Consider the following 15,033-nt stretch of genomic DNA (forward strand, 5'->3'; position numbering starts at 1 on the left):
TCCGTGAATAGCTAAACAACCCAATTGTCCTGTACACTAAACAGTTGGCTGCGATGTCTGTGTATAAGAAACAGAAGGTCGAGTTCCGAATCGGAATGTAGCTCCAAGGCTTTTCTTGTGGGACTTTCTTTAGAGCTCGATAATGCCGAGAAAAAGAAAATTCACTTTACGAACTAATTTCATTTTTGTCATATGACTTACATTTTCTTAAGTTTAGTAAAGCGGGCAATATATGTAGTTTTTCGAGAAGGCGAAAATGAACGGGAATAGAAGGTGTGACTTTTAGGCTTAGAAAAATTTTTCCCTCGTCCAGACGGGACTCGTACCCAGGGTTAATATTTGTTGACACTCTTGAGTGAAAGTGAAAAAAAGCATCCATAAACGTTAGTTTTTTACAATCCTTTCAGAGTTCTCCCTTCCCGCTTTTTGCATGGAAGTGAACTGTCAAAACACCTCATTATATTTCATGCGATGGAAGCAAGACAACAAAATCAGTTGATCAGTTAACGAAGATTGTCAAGGCATCGGTCAGTGTCAGTGAAAAAGTGTATCGGTGACGTTTATTTTGGTTGAGTGGACTGTTTGTTTTTCTTTTTCGCTTTGAAGTGAAGATCATTTGGATGGATTTGTCGTCAAATTTTATTCCGTAACCGTGAACGATGCGCGCGATCTATTTCATCTGAGTATAACAGCACGTTACTAGTACGAAAATCAAGTGTATGTGAAAGAGTGCTGCGATCATTGGAAGTGAAAATTGAAAATGATTGGCTGTAATTTTCGAAGAATTTTGCTGGGGAAAATGACTTTTATCAGCACTGCTCGTACCTGCAATCTCCGTTGTCTCCGGCAAGGTGTTTTGGCCAATTAAACTACTGGGGCGTATGTGTTATGTATGTCTTATGTATGTGGGGGTCAGGGTTGATATTTGTTGACACTCTTGAGTGAAAGTGAAAAAAAGCATCCATAAACGTTATTTTTTACGATCCTTTCAGAGTTCTCCCTTCCCGCTTTTTGCATGGAAGTGAACTGTCAAAACACCTCATTATATTTCATGCGATGGAAGCAAGACAACAAAATCAGTTTATCAGTTAACGAAGATTGTCAAGGCATCGGTCAGTGTCAGTGAAAAAGTGTTTCGGTGAGGTTCATTTTGGTTGAGTGGACTGTTTGGTTTTTTTTTTTTTTTCGCTTAGAAGTGAAGATCATTTGGTTGGATTTGTCGTCAAATTTTATTCCGTAACCGTGAACGATGCGCGTGATCTATTTCATCTAAGTATAACAGCACGTTACTAGGACGAAAATCTACACAGTACCAAAAAATGAAATCCACAACTAATACAAATGAAAGCACATAACGATTTCTAGCACATAAAGTGAATAATATATACAATTTCACACCGTTAATAATGCACAATACAGAATCGTTTTAAGCCATGTAAATTTGTATGTTAATTGATATAAACTTAAAGCTTCGAATATAAATATGCATGCAAATTCACAATATATTCATTTACTTTGCATGTGAATATAATACCACACGGAATATTACATGGTTTACAATGCTCCATTTATGTGCATTAAAAGTGATGTAAATTTTTTGTACTGTGTAGTGTATCTGAAAGAGTGCTGCGATCATTGGAAGTGAAAATTGAAAATGATTGGCTGTAATTTTCGAAGAATTTTGCTGGGGAAAATGACTTTTATCAGCACTGGTGGTGGTACCATTCGAGTAGTTCATTTTGTTCATTTTTTTTGGAAGATTTCTTCCTGGGTGTTACGTATGTCTTATGTATGTGATACCACCACAGAGAACAGACATTCATGTTCATATAAAGAAATTTGAAAATCGTGTGTAAAAATTTGAATCAAAATACGTTAATACACTAACGACATCTGTCTAATGGTGCCCCAGTTGCACTGCATAAATATTGCTGTATCGATATTTTATCGATATAAGTGCTTGGTTTGTAAGTGACAAAAGCGCCACATAGCGGGAGCATTACCACTTAGTGGTAAATGACGGTTGCAAGTTTTTACACATGTTTTGAAAAGAAGATGAACGTCTGTTCTCTGTGATACCACCACATACATAAGACATACGTAACACTCAGGAAGAAATCTTCCAAAAAAGTTGGTACAAAATGAACTACTTAAATGGTACCACACTCTGAATAAAATCACTTTTTTAGTTGTTCCTAAAGGCAGTGTACCTGCGCAGCCCTGCATTGTCTCGTTCCTACTCGAAAAATGCTGCATTGATTTTGTAAATAACTTTTTGACAGTTCCTTATGGAATTTTTTTTGGGGCTCTATCAATCCGAGAAAAAGAAAATTCATTTCGTTCAATATTTCTCGGGCAGTTTGACAGGACGAGGTACGGAGTACTATGGGGCAACGTGTACCAGAAAAAACGCCAGTGTTACGTATGTCTTATGTATGTGTTAGCACTGTCTTCTCGTGAACCCCTTCCTTTCATGTATTTCGGTATGTCAAAAGCAGAATCGGCCATATTGGAAAGAAAAAATGCCAGCGAGTAGGTTTGTTTATAAACAACTAGGGCATAAGAATTATGCTTATATATCATTTGGATGCAATTAAATTATAAATATGGCTATGCTACATCTATACCTTGCTACCAAAATTCAATAATTTAAGAAACAATTTCCAACTTAAAACATCAGAATTTGCGGTATTCAATCGCCTAGTTAGTAAGGATATATCAACAAACACGAAAAATTCGCTGTTGCATAGTGATGCTTCGTCTCCAACCCTCCAAAGTGAAAAAACGCTTCCTCACCCCGCGCCTATATTTTGAGCAAACCGTTACACCATGTTCTACTCATCATGAGTGCAGCTACACCTCGAAAACGAATTAAAATAAATTTGACCATTATGTCAGAAGGTCAAATATTTGACCATTGGACAAAGAGTGTAATAAAGGCTTAAGATATAAACATGAAAATAAGAATGGAAGGGGTTTTTTTTTAGGAACCGTATGAGAATCGCCCCATAGGGGCGACGTACAACAGCGTCTGACCCGGAGCGGGCGGCTGAATTATGGAACGCTGTATCCCGCAAGCTACACCTAAGATGGCAGCCCCATCAGCAGGATGTAGGTATCGCGACCCTGGTAAGGTAGCATACCGGAACCTTTCTTCAACCACGAACAACGAATTTAGAAATACAGAACGGATCAATCGGCAAAGACCTAGGCTACGAACACGGAAAAAGATTAAGGTAAACCATTGGAAATTGGGTACTTGGAACGTCCGATCTCTCAATGAAGCGGGACGGACTGCCTTGCTTGCTCGAGAACTACAGAGGCAGGGAGTCGAAATCGCAGCGATTCAGGAGGTTCGGTTGCCAAATTCCGGAGAAAGGGAATTCCGTGCAGTGGACCCTATTGCACGCACTTCTTTCAAGTACCACATCTACTACAGTGGCAGCGAAGCAGCAGAACGGGGCGTCGGTTTCGTAGTGCTGGGAAATCAGAAAACAAGAGTCATTCGGTGGAGGCCCGTAAATGACCGTATATGCGTGTTGAGGATTAAGGGCAAATTCTTCAAATACAGTTTAATCAACACCTACGCACCAAAAAACGACAAATCCGATAAAGTAAGAGATGAGTTCTATGACAAGCTTGAGCGAATCTACACACTTAATTTATCTCGGCAAACTTCCCAACAGCTGATTGAGCTCGGCGAAGTTTTTAACGAATGTCAGCAATATATTTCGACGAACATTCAACAAATATATCGATTTACCGTAAACCAGCAAGTGTTGACGTTTCGTTTGCCGTAGTTCTTAAAAATTTTACCGAGAACTTGTAGAACATTTCGCTGAGTTTATCAGCTGTTGAGTTCTCGGCAATAAAATCTAAGTGTGTATGAAGAGTGCCCAAAACACGACGTAAAAGTCGTCATCGGAGACGCAAACGCACAGGTTGGGAGGGAGGAATTCTTCCGTCCGGTCATTGGAAGGCATAGCCTCCACTCGTCAACCAATGAAAACGGCCTGAGGCTGATAAACTTTACCGCGGCCAGAGGAATGGCCATATGTAGCTTCTATTTTCCACGTTTGAATATTTGGAAACACACCTGGAGGCATCCAAATGGATAAGCCTGCTCCCAGATCGATCACGTACTGATTGACGGTCGGCACTTTTCGGATGTTACTGATGTTAGGTCTTTTCGGGGACCAAAAATTAACTCTGACCATTATCTCGTCGTTTGTAAGATCCGCGCACGGTTGTCGAACGTGCTGCAATCTCGTACAGAGAGGACGACGCGTTATAACCTTCAGCGGTTGAAAGCTTATGGCGTGGCAGCAGAATACGCCAGAGAGCTGGATCAACGGATCACAGAACAGCAGGAGGAAGGAGTGGAAGATATAAATGGGCTGTGGAGCAGCATCCACGGCGCCATCGAAATGACTGCGAGAGAGGTGGTAGGTACGACGCGTGGAAGACAGCCTAATGGCTGGTTCGATGCCGAGTTTCGGAGCAGAGCAGGAACAGGATTATGAGTGACGAACAAGCTGTGGAGCCACCAACACAGGAGGAGGTGAAAAGGCGATTAGTGAGCTGAAAAACGGCAAGGCCGCTGGGGAGGACGGTATCCCGGCCGAACTTCTTAAAGCGGGAAGCGAGCGGCTGTACTATGCGATGCACCAGATAATACTAAGGATCTGGGCGGATGAACAAATGCCGAACGACTGTTGGAAGGCCGCATATGCCCTATCGATAAGAAGGGCCATCGATTGGATTGTGGCAAATATCGAGGCATAACGTTGCTAAACTCCGCATATAAAGTGCTCTCCCGTATCCTGTTCTTCAGATTGAGACCGTTAACGGAATCCTTTGTTGGCGAATACCAGGCTGGTTTTCGACAGGTGCGTTCCACGACGGATCAAATCTTCACCATGCGACAGATCCTCGATAAGTTCCGGAAGTACAACTTACCGACTCACCATCTGTTTGTGGACTTCAGAGCGGCATACGACTCAGTGAAAAGAAACGAGCTGTGGCAGATCATGCTGGAATTTCCCAACGAAACTAATTAAGCTGAATCGTATGACGCTGGAGGGATCAAAATCGTGCGTGCGGATAGCTGGCGAAACATCAGCCGCATTCGTAACGTTGGATGGACTGAAGCAGGGGGATGCGCTCTCAAACTTACTGTTTAACATCGCTCTTGAGGGTGCAGTACGAAGAGCAAACGTGGAAAGAAACGGTACAATCATCACGAAATCTCACATGCTTCTTAGTTTTGCGGACGACATCGATATCATCGGTATCAACCGTAAGGCCGTGGAGGAGGGCTTTGTACCTTTTAAGAGGGAAGCAGCGAGATTGGGGCTTGTCATTAACTCTGCCAAAACGAAGTACATGGTAGCTGGCAGAGAGCGTGGAAGTCCCCGTGGTGTTGGTGTGGAGGTGGAGATAGATGGGGAACGATTTGGAGTGGTTGACGAATTCGTTTATCTTGGTACACTTGTGACATGTGACAACGATATGAGCCGTGAAGTGAAACGACTATCTTCAGTAGAGTACCAGGAAAATGCCGTCGGCTTCTTGGTAGGCCTCGCACGCGGTGGATGTGCGCGGTGGATGTGCGCGGTGGAAGAAGATGCACGGTCTGCTGGTGTACGAGGAGACTGGAGAACGGCTGCCCAAGACAGAAGAAGCTGGACATCTCTAATTCGTTCGGCCCTAGACCGGTAAACGGTCCGTTAGCCAACAAAGTAAAGTAAGTATGAGAATTGTTTTTGAACTGTAGAAAGATTAAAATACACATTCAAATGTAAATAATTTTATTTGATTGTATAAAAATAGTTGTACAACTCTTGAACTCGCTCAGTACTGTAATATTCTATTTCCTAACCACTTTTTTTTGGCTCTGTAGATGCTCCGGTTGCAGCTGGCATTACTTCTGCGCATTTATTGCACGAGTCAATCGGGATGACCTGCTCAGGGGTAAAGTTTGCTGTTCCTGGCTTGTAGTACGATTCGACCATATAAATGACACCCTTTATCTCCAGATGTGGGTTGTTCTTCATATGGTTTCCCAGTTCATATTCTAGCTTCATTCTAGCACAGTTCCGAACACCCCGTGTCGGATATCGCTGTTGGGTATCTTTGTGGTTATATACATCGTATACCACTTTGCCATCAACACCGCCGGGATCTACGAAGCGGAAGCCCCTAAACTCGGCAGAGTAAGGCGTTGATCGTTGATCGTCCGTGCCACTGTTTGAGAAATCTAAACTTATGTTGTCGATTCTGATGCTGAATGGTGTGCCTCCAGACACTGTCATAATTCGAAATATGGAACCGTCTGTAAACAGTACCTCCATAGCTCCCATCATCATTTCTATTTTTGGTCCATCCTTGGTATCAATTCCAAATGTTGGAGCGTGTTTGTTGTGCTTTATATACGTAAGCTGCAGTTTTTTGGTCAATTTGTTGAAGTCATCTGCTGCTTTCTTCTGCTTGTTAAGATCGTTGCGAAGAAAGGCTAGAGGTTCTTTCAGATGTTCACTCACTTTTATACGATCCATGTGCGATGGGTAACTATTCCCATGTAACCATTTTTTTCCACCAAACAGAAAAATGCCACGTATTCCAATGTCGTGAACCTGATAGGCGATATATCTTTCCGGATCAGCATCTATACGGTTTACGGTGCTCTGTCGCATTGCTGCTGGGTCTTGTCCAGTTTGGCTGCATACTGCTTCGAAAAGACAATTGTTACCACCTGTCCCAGCTGACCAGTTCTTGTCTTCGCCTAATGGAACGTAATGACCGGTTGGGTTGTCCGCATCCGGGGGGAAATAGCGCACCTTAATCGGTTCCCCTGAACCTTTGTACTGTTCTCCAATTACGATTTCGTTCCCATTTTCGTCGTAAATATAAATGGGTCGTTTGATTTCATCGCTCAGAGCGGTTGCTTGCTCCTGGCCCGCGAGTCCACCTTCTCGGAAGTTTTGATTCAGTTCAAGGCACCTGGCGATTCTTTTTCTTTCTAAGGTATAATTACCATAGGCTGACTTTCCAACGGAGTACACCTCTTTACAAGTTTTCACGGTGGCGCTTATAAACTGTGCGTATAGTTCTTCGGTGAATTGGTCCGTAAGAAGATGCAAAAGCTTCTCAATGTCACTTTTTATGAGCTCAGCTCTGCTGATAAGCTTTCTATTAATATCCTTACAAAGCTTTGTTACATAACAGTACACCTCTTTCCAACTTATAAACTGATCGGCCGCCAGTGCACACAACTGAACGCGCCAGTTGCTACAATACTTGGACAGTGACATTATACTATCTTTCAAAATCCCTGCCACAGTTCCAAAGTCGATTGTTCCCCGTACCTCTTTGATGATGGTTTGAATATCTTCCATTAAAAAATATTTCAATTTATCTTTGTCAATGGTCTCTCGAACGGACTTTTCGACATGCTTTCGCAGCGTTGGTTTTACCGCTCCCATAGCGGAACTTAGTGCTGGGGTTACGAGTTTACTCATCACGACATGTTCTACTGTTCGCTTGGCTACGTTAGTTGCCACACTGACCGCAACTTGTTGCAAACTGGTTACACACGCTTGAAACCTAGTTATCTCCGACAATTTTCCGATTTGCTTCATTTCCGCTGCTAATTTCTCGAGCTGGTGAATTTGATCTCCCAGCTGCTTGAGTTGGTTCAAATCGTTTGAGGTTTTTAACTTTTCATAGAAGTTTAGTTTTTCTAGATTACTCATTTTGCTGAGCTTGGCTAAAGTTTCTAATTTTTCAAACCAATTGGTAAGTTTATCGAATTTAGTCGCCAGAAATTCGCACGCCTTGCAAAAGTACGGACAACTTCGTAGTGTTTCTGATAGCCATCGACAAGCTTTCTTCGCAGCGTTCAGAATTTTCGGGCACTGCAGTGCAGCATTAATTCCCATCGTTACAAGCGATGTACCATAGCTGATTACTTTTCCTTTGATGTACGCAGCCCTGTTGAACTTTCCATCGCTGATCAGCTCTATCGCAATGTCGCAGAGACCCTCCGTGATCAGTGTGCCGCCGATGGAAGACGTAACCGGCAGTGCCGGTGGGAAGAGAACGCCACTGGCGATCAGGATGAGACCTCCAGCGATTTGCAGCTGGGCTGCCGTAACAATCTCCGGGCTTACATCATGCACCACACGAAGCGAATATGTTGTGTTTGCGGAAATTTGTCGCAACTCCGACAGCTCCGAGTTTGTAATCGTTTTCTTAAGCTGCCGTTCCTTTTCGTCCTGCGGCTTAAGATTTGCGACATAATCGGATATGCGGCTTTGGACACAAATGCCGCCCCTAGTTTCGTTGATAGTGTCGTCAATCTGTTGGATAAGGCTCTCAGTTTGGCTCATACCAAGTGCAATCGTTTGATGCTTCGAAGATAAATGTTTGATGAACAGATTATCCGTTGATTGTTGTTCAGCATTTTCAACGATTCTATTGAAATCGTCAACTTCAAACAGCTGCGTGATATATTCGTGCTCCTTTTGGAAAGCTTCCTTCGTTTTCTTTAAATATTGTTTAGCATTCGCTCGATATGCTCCATCTGGCTTTACCATCGGCAGTATGAAAACATCACCAACCGCTTTTCGAAACTTATCCATTAGCACTTGACCCTTTTCGATTGACACTTCGAATAATTTGATGTACGCACTGTGAAGCATTTCGGGGTTCTTGCTAATGAAAAGCGCATGGTTCAGTGCCTGCTCGGCCTTGTCCAGTTGGTCGTTCAAAATGAAATGCTCTGCCTGTTGTATACTGTAGAAGGGATTGAACCAAATCACTCCGGCAATCGTTTGCGCCGCTTCCGATCTAAATCGGTTGAATTCCTTCGCCGGGTCGGTCGATCCGAGAAAATCATTTTTTTCCAACCAGAAAGCCCAAAACTCTTTCAAATCGTCCAGCACGTATTGATAGTCACCGTCACTCTGATCTTTCGCCTTCAGCTGCCGATACAGGATGGAAAACTGCTCGAAAATTTTGTCCTGAAATTCTAGTTCCTTCACCTTAACATCTCTAATATGCCGCACCCTAAGTGCTTCCTTTTCGTCTCTGACACGTTTTATGTGTAACATCCGGTTCGAATCTAGGCCTAGTTTATCGACCTCACTCTGTTTTACTACCAGTTTTCCAGTCCCGTTATTACCTTGACGAGCTGTCCTTCCGAAAGCCTGATCCTCTACGCGCTTGTTTGCTGGAAGAAAGGCCACACACACGTGCAATCCTCCGTTCTGCTCCAGCTCCGGAGTTGTTCGAAAATCGGTTCCCCGGCCGGCGATGTTGGTTGCGATCACTACCACACCCGGTTCGATCTCTTGTTCGGTGATGTGAGCATTGTCCTCATCGAAAAACGTGCGAATGTCAAACGTTTGCTCGGTGGAAAGATTTCTTAGCACTTCCCGAACAGTTTTCGCATCTTTAATCGTTTCACAAATAATCAACACAGCCCGACCTCGGCGCAACTCTGCGAGAGTATCTTCGGCGATGTGTTCCCCGAAAAGATCATCGTCTACAACTTCGCCTCCGATTTCGTAGAATTTCTTTTCCTTATAGGTAGGAATTCGGGCAAAACCTACGTTGTAAACCGAAGCTAGCAGCTTCTGTTCTGCTTCCGAACCGAGCGTCCCGGTAAGACCGAATATCCTTGTGCCGTATTTATTGATGTAACCCAGATTGGAGATGAAGCAGCTGGTAAGACTTTCGGCGGTGAGATGAAGGCCATGTTTGAGCTGCAGAAACTGATGCAAACCATACTGCCAGATGGTGTTCTTCATGGTTATGCCGGTGTTGGCGTAGTCAACCGGTTGGATAACCTCTTCACCGGTTTTGCTATCCTGTCGTATTACGTACTGTTCGTCCAGGCAGTAATTATACTTGGCATTAATCGCACTATCGATCCACCGATCTAGAGAACGTTCGGCGTACTCCCGAATGTGCGACGGAATTATGTCTATTTCTGTTGGTTTTGAAAGCTTGATGAGTTCTTTCATTTTCGGCGTTATCGATCCTTGCAACTCATAGACAAACTCATCGTAAATTTTTTGAGCTTCCTCATCATCTATTTTTCTAGACTCCAATTCTTGAGCTTTCTTCTGAAGCCGCAGCTGCAACTCTTCGGTGATGATTTTTTCCGCCTTAAGCAACTCCATCCATATTTTGATGTACACATACTTCAGATTTTCCATTCCGGGCAGAGAACCGCTCAGCTTTGCAATGTGACTCGCATTGTCTATAATCATGGAGTCCACCTCATCGAGGATGATGTTTTCGAAGGGTCTTCTGGCACGTGTACCGTAACCGAGAAACGAGTCTTTTAGAAAATCAAACTGAAAATTACCAATACTCCCGTAAACGATATCCACCTCATAACAGGCCCGTTTGCCGTGTTTGTAGTTGTCATCGGCGTTGTTTGTTTCAACGCGAACATTCAACAGGCTGTAGAACAGCCCTCTATCTCTAACACCATCCGAGGCAAGCACGGGGTTACTAGTCACAACGTCAACCTTTTCCCCCTGTAGAACTTTAATTGCCGCTAACACCGACACGATCGTGGTTTTTCCCTCTCCCGTTTGTATCTGGCAAAGCTGACCTTTACCGGTTGATTGCTGCAGGAAAGCCAGCACCGACAAAATCTGGGTATCTCGCAACTTGTGGCCCCCGGTGACTAGTTCGTTTGCTCTATCCATAACCGCTATTGCTTCATAAATTTCCGAATCCTTTAGCGTCCCTTTCTTTATTGCGCACCAACGGTTAACATCCTTCTCTTGTATGGCCTCCCACTGTTGTGAAAACTGCTTTACCTTCTGATAACCCTCCTCTAATGCACGCAATGTAGCAGTGTCTTCCGTAATAATTTCCTCTAATAACATTCTCAGCGGCCTAGCGTCGACATCAATCGTCGAGCTTTTAAACTTTATTTTTGCTATCTCAGCTAGCACATCCTCACACGTCTGAACACCGCTGGCATCATCTTCCAAGCTGCTGGATTCTTTGGTCTGAAAAAAGCTCCGTAGTTTAGTATAATCCAAATCTAGCTTCCTACAGATCTCTTCCAACGTCGCCTCTAATTTATCATCTACCATCGATTTTGCTAGTGGTTCAAATATTTTCGTGAACATTTGCATTTGCTTGGGAAACTTAATCTCAATATCGAACTGCTGTTTACCCTTTTCTGTGTGACCGGTTTCCAATTTATTAAGCGATTTAGTTCCTTCAAGCACCCGCTTTCTCGCCTCCTCAAGCAGTCTCAATTTCTCAGCATCGAATAAATCAAAATCGCGTTCATCCAATTCGGCAACCTCCTTGAGCCGTGCCTGGTAAACACGAAAGTGATCAATCTTGTCTAGCAGCGGGATTCCATTAATGAACCTGGCAATCGCCCGCTTAAACTCAACATCCCTTGCCAGCTTGTCGATATCGCTAGCGAACGTTTTGTAGTAACCATCTTTGACATAATTGAACATTTCGTTCTTCAAGTGACTAATCTTTTTCGTTGAAATCCACCCAAAGTGGGGATTCTTCTGGTTGGCATAATTTTTAATGAAATCCACCCGCTTATCTGCTTTCATGTTTTCCATAATCGTCTCCAGCGTTTTTAGTGAAATTACCATCGAGTCATCCCGTTTGCTGATCGGTTCTATTTTGGCGTGCACCTTAAATTCGACTTTTGCACCAAATTTTACTTCCAGCAGACTTTTCACCTCGGTTGGCACTTCTATATGCTGAAAATCGTTATACAAGCAGAAAATCTTATCCCCGTGCTGTACAACACAAAACACAGCCATGGTATTCTCATTGATTTCACAGATTACGAAGAACGGTTCCTGGAAATTGTTGGTGGTCGTTTGAGCATCTAGACGTACCCTGAGCTCGGAAACCTTACACACTACAACCGCATTCGGTTCGTATCCATGGGTTTTAGCGTAACACTTCGCTAGATAAATGATGTCCCCATAATCCAAACTGTTACCACTCAGCAGTTTCCCTCCGACACCAGACACTTCTGCGTCAGTTTTTGTCCTAACTTGTGCATTGATTTTCTGATTGGAAGCCTTTACCGTTTTAGCCGTATTACGCTGCATTTTTACGACACCACTGGCCTGGCAAACAGGGAAAAACTAAAAGAACTATTTCATAATTCAGAATACTAACCTACCTACTCGCTTTGCTATTGGTGGTAGGTATGAGAGATAAGACGTGTGCGGGCCGGCTTTCTCAGAAGCAATGACTCACTACATTCGCAGAACTGTGTTCTGAAAATTATGGCAGTTTCTATCACCAACTTCTGTATATCGAATATCTGAAATTAAACGGCTGATTAGTACATTACGCTAATATGAAAACTTAGATTAAAAATCATTCACTCAATCATTTCAACGCTCAAATTCGGTTTGTTTCGCTGACTCTCGAGCACAATAGTAATGACAACGCTGGCAAACGAATTCTCAGAAAACTGCCCACTGCCCGACAGCATGTTCGTTCTAGTTCATTTGTATGCGCATGCGCATCTTTCTTAGGATAATAAAAATTCTCCTAACATGACTCACCAGTGAGAAGAGCTACAAAATTCGGTAGGCACTATTGTTTTCATCACTCGTTTGATTTTTTATTTTTTTTCCAATTGTTAATTGGAGAAATTCTTTGTAATAACTTTTAACTTACTACTAACACGAAAAAAAAGTCGACCTGAACGATATGACTGCAAACTGGCAACTGAGCAGCTAACGACAGAGAGCACAGACATGTTTGCGCGCGTTTGCTTCCACACAGAGTTACATAGAACTGATAATGACCGGTTCCGAAATATTCACCTATAAACGAACAGGCATATTGATTTATGATGTAGGATAACAGCATTTTAGTGCTGTGTCTAAAGAGCGTTTAAGCCACCAGCTCCATCGAAGCACATTTTCTAGCCAAACAAATCAACACTTTTGATAACGATTGCAACGATCGCACTTCAATCCACCCACGCACAGAGATGCCTGACTTTTTTTTGGCAAGTCTGTATAATCCATAAAAATGTCTGTATAAGTCTGTATACCGCTGCGAAAAAAAGTTACCGATACATTGATACCTAATTGTTTGTCGACCTGTCAGATTGTTTTGTTTTATTGCTTGTTTTGATTGTTCTTTTTCGAGTCTATCATAGTTGGTCGATTAATCGATAACTAATTTATCCTTTAAATCTAAGTAACACAAAGAAGTAAGAGTCTTTCCCGTGATAAAAATCGTCGTTCGTCGTAATGTAGCTAAACTGATACATGATGGCAGAAGTCTCGCGGTTATAAAAATAGTACAACCCTAGTTCACGGTCTCGCTATAGTAGTCAGCCTATACACCAGAGAGACGCCAAAACACTCACCGTTAAGGCAACTGTCAACATCAAAACGGATAACGGCAATGCAAAATTATACAACTCGCCCGTTTTGATGTTGACAGTTGCCTTGACGGTGAGTGTCACGGCGTCTCTCTGGTGTATAGGCTGACTACGCTATAGTCACTGTATAATAGTCAGCCTATACACCTAGTCAGCCTATACACCAGAGAGACGCCGAGACACTTACCGTTAAGGCAGCTGTCAACATCAAAACGGGCGAACTGTATAATTTTGCATTGCCGTTACCCGTTTTGATGTTGACAGTTGCCTTAACGGTGAGTGTCTTGTCATTTCTCTAATGTATAGGTTCGCTACTGTATAACTAGTCTGGCGCCAAGTATGATGACAGTTCTACAAGGTATGCTATTCACGTCGATGCATTAGTATTAGTAATCGTTATGAACTTTTCCAATTTTGTATGAAATTTGAAATGATTTTGCATTTTAAACTAAACTTATAAAACATTTTTTCCTGAAAAGTTATCGAAATGATGTTGAAACATGTTTTATTTGTGGGGAATACACAAACATGCTGCGATTTAGGTAAAATATGCTGTTTTTAATCAATTTGCCGGTAACCTTTTTGCACTTTTCGTTTTTTTATTGTAGTCTAATAGCGCTTCTAAATAGAGTCGCTTATGTTTCATACAGTAACAAAAGTCATGAGCTATGACAATGACTAAGATTATGCTCCAACTATTAGAAATATAGCATTTTTATATATTTTTCAGTTAGACATATTGTCGCAATTTTTCACATTAAATCTAAATTAATATCAATTTCTAGTGTGTTTCAACTGGAGATTCACTCTCCAGCCAAAAAAATCAGATATAAAACAACATAAAACGAGAAATTTCCAAAAATGTTCTGAATTCCATACAAAACGCGAAATTTTTCATAACGAGATTTGTTTGTGTGCGTGGATAGACAAAAATGTAGCATACCTTGTAGAACTGTCATCATACTTGGAGTCTGGCGTACGGGGCGTACGGATGGTATTATATCTGTTATATGCAGTGTAGGCATGGCTTGAGGCTGTAGTACACTCTATGGCCAATGAAGCTTTTTACGCCAGATCTCACCAATACAGGCTTAGTCTGTATCCTTATAAAATCGATTTGTTTCCAACCAAAAAATCAGCTGATACTCAATTTCGAAAAATATTGCACTTATAAATCCTAGTTCATTAGTGTTACCTGTTTCAACAAACTTTGTTTTAGTGGAAACCCAGATGAAATAAAACGGCTTACAACTTGAATAAAAGCTTGGGGCAGGAGGATATTTGTTGTTACCACCAGCGTGTTGATTATTTGCAACCAAAATTAAACTTGTATTAGTGAAATCGACCACTAATACTAGCAACATTATCTGCATGAAACAAACTCCATATATTATTATTGAGCAGTGGCGTCGGGTCCACCTGTGCAACATGTGCACCGCACAGGTACCCTATTCCCTAATATTCGAGCATATGAAATTATCAAAGTATTATAACCTATAAAAATAAGTAAGCATACTAACGAAACCCTTAATTCAAAGCATCAAACACTTTGGTTCGATTTTCTTATTTCATTTTAGGAAAAAAAAACTTGAATAAATGTTAGGTGCACATGTGAC

General features: G+C 42.1%; 1 protein-coding gene across 7 annotated transcripts; it reads right to left on the minus strand.

The window, feature by feature from the left end:
* Positions 1-5,793: 5,793 nt before the first annotated feature.
* Positions 5,794-13,197, minus strand: LOC129717778 (uncharacterized). Of its 7 annotated transcripts, none has more exons than XM_055667932.1 (3): positions 12,849-13,197; positions 12,194-12,337; positions 5,794-12,137 (listed from the first exon to the last, which is right to left on the minus strand). In XM_055667932.1, the coding sequence occupies exon 3, from the start codon at positions 12,117-12,119 to the stop codon at positions 5,877-5,879; it is 6,243 nt and encodes a 2,080-aa protein (XP_055523907.1). In that variant the 5' UTR covers positions 12,120-12,137; positions 12,194-12,337; positions 12,849-13,197; the 3' UTR covers positions 5,794-5,876. The 7 variants fall into 7 exon arrangements, with proteins under 7 accessions (XP_055523907.1, XP_055523908.1, XP_055523906.1 ...); XM_055667933.1 differs by lacking the exon at positions 12,849-13,197 and adding an exon at positions 12,585-12,816 and having other exon boundaries at positions 12,198-12,337; XM_055667931.1 differs by lacking the exon at positions 12,849-13,197 and adding an exon at positions 12,585-12,816.
* Positions 13,198-15,033: the final 1,836 nt, after the last annotated feature.

Source organism: Wyeomyia smithii, chromosome 1 (genome assembly GCF_029784165.1).
Source record: "Wyeomyia smithii strain HCP4-BCI-WySm-NY-G18 chromosome 1, ASM2978416v1, whole genome shotgun sequence".
NCBI lineage: Eukaryota > Metazoa > Arthropoda > Insecta > Diptera > Culicidae > Wyeomyia > Wyeomyia smithii.

Bases quoted from the DNA above. Each gene is read 5' to 3' on its own strand.
- LOC129717778 (XM_055667932.1), bottom strand. From the start codon at position 12,119: ATGCAGCGTAATACGGCTAAAACGGTAAAGGCTTCCAATCAGAAAATC.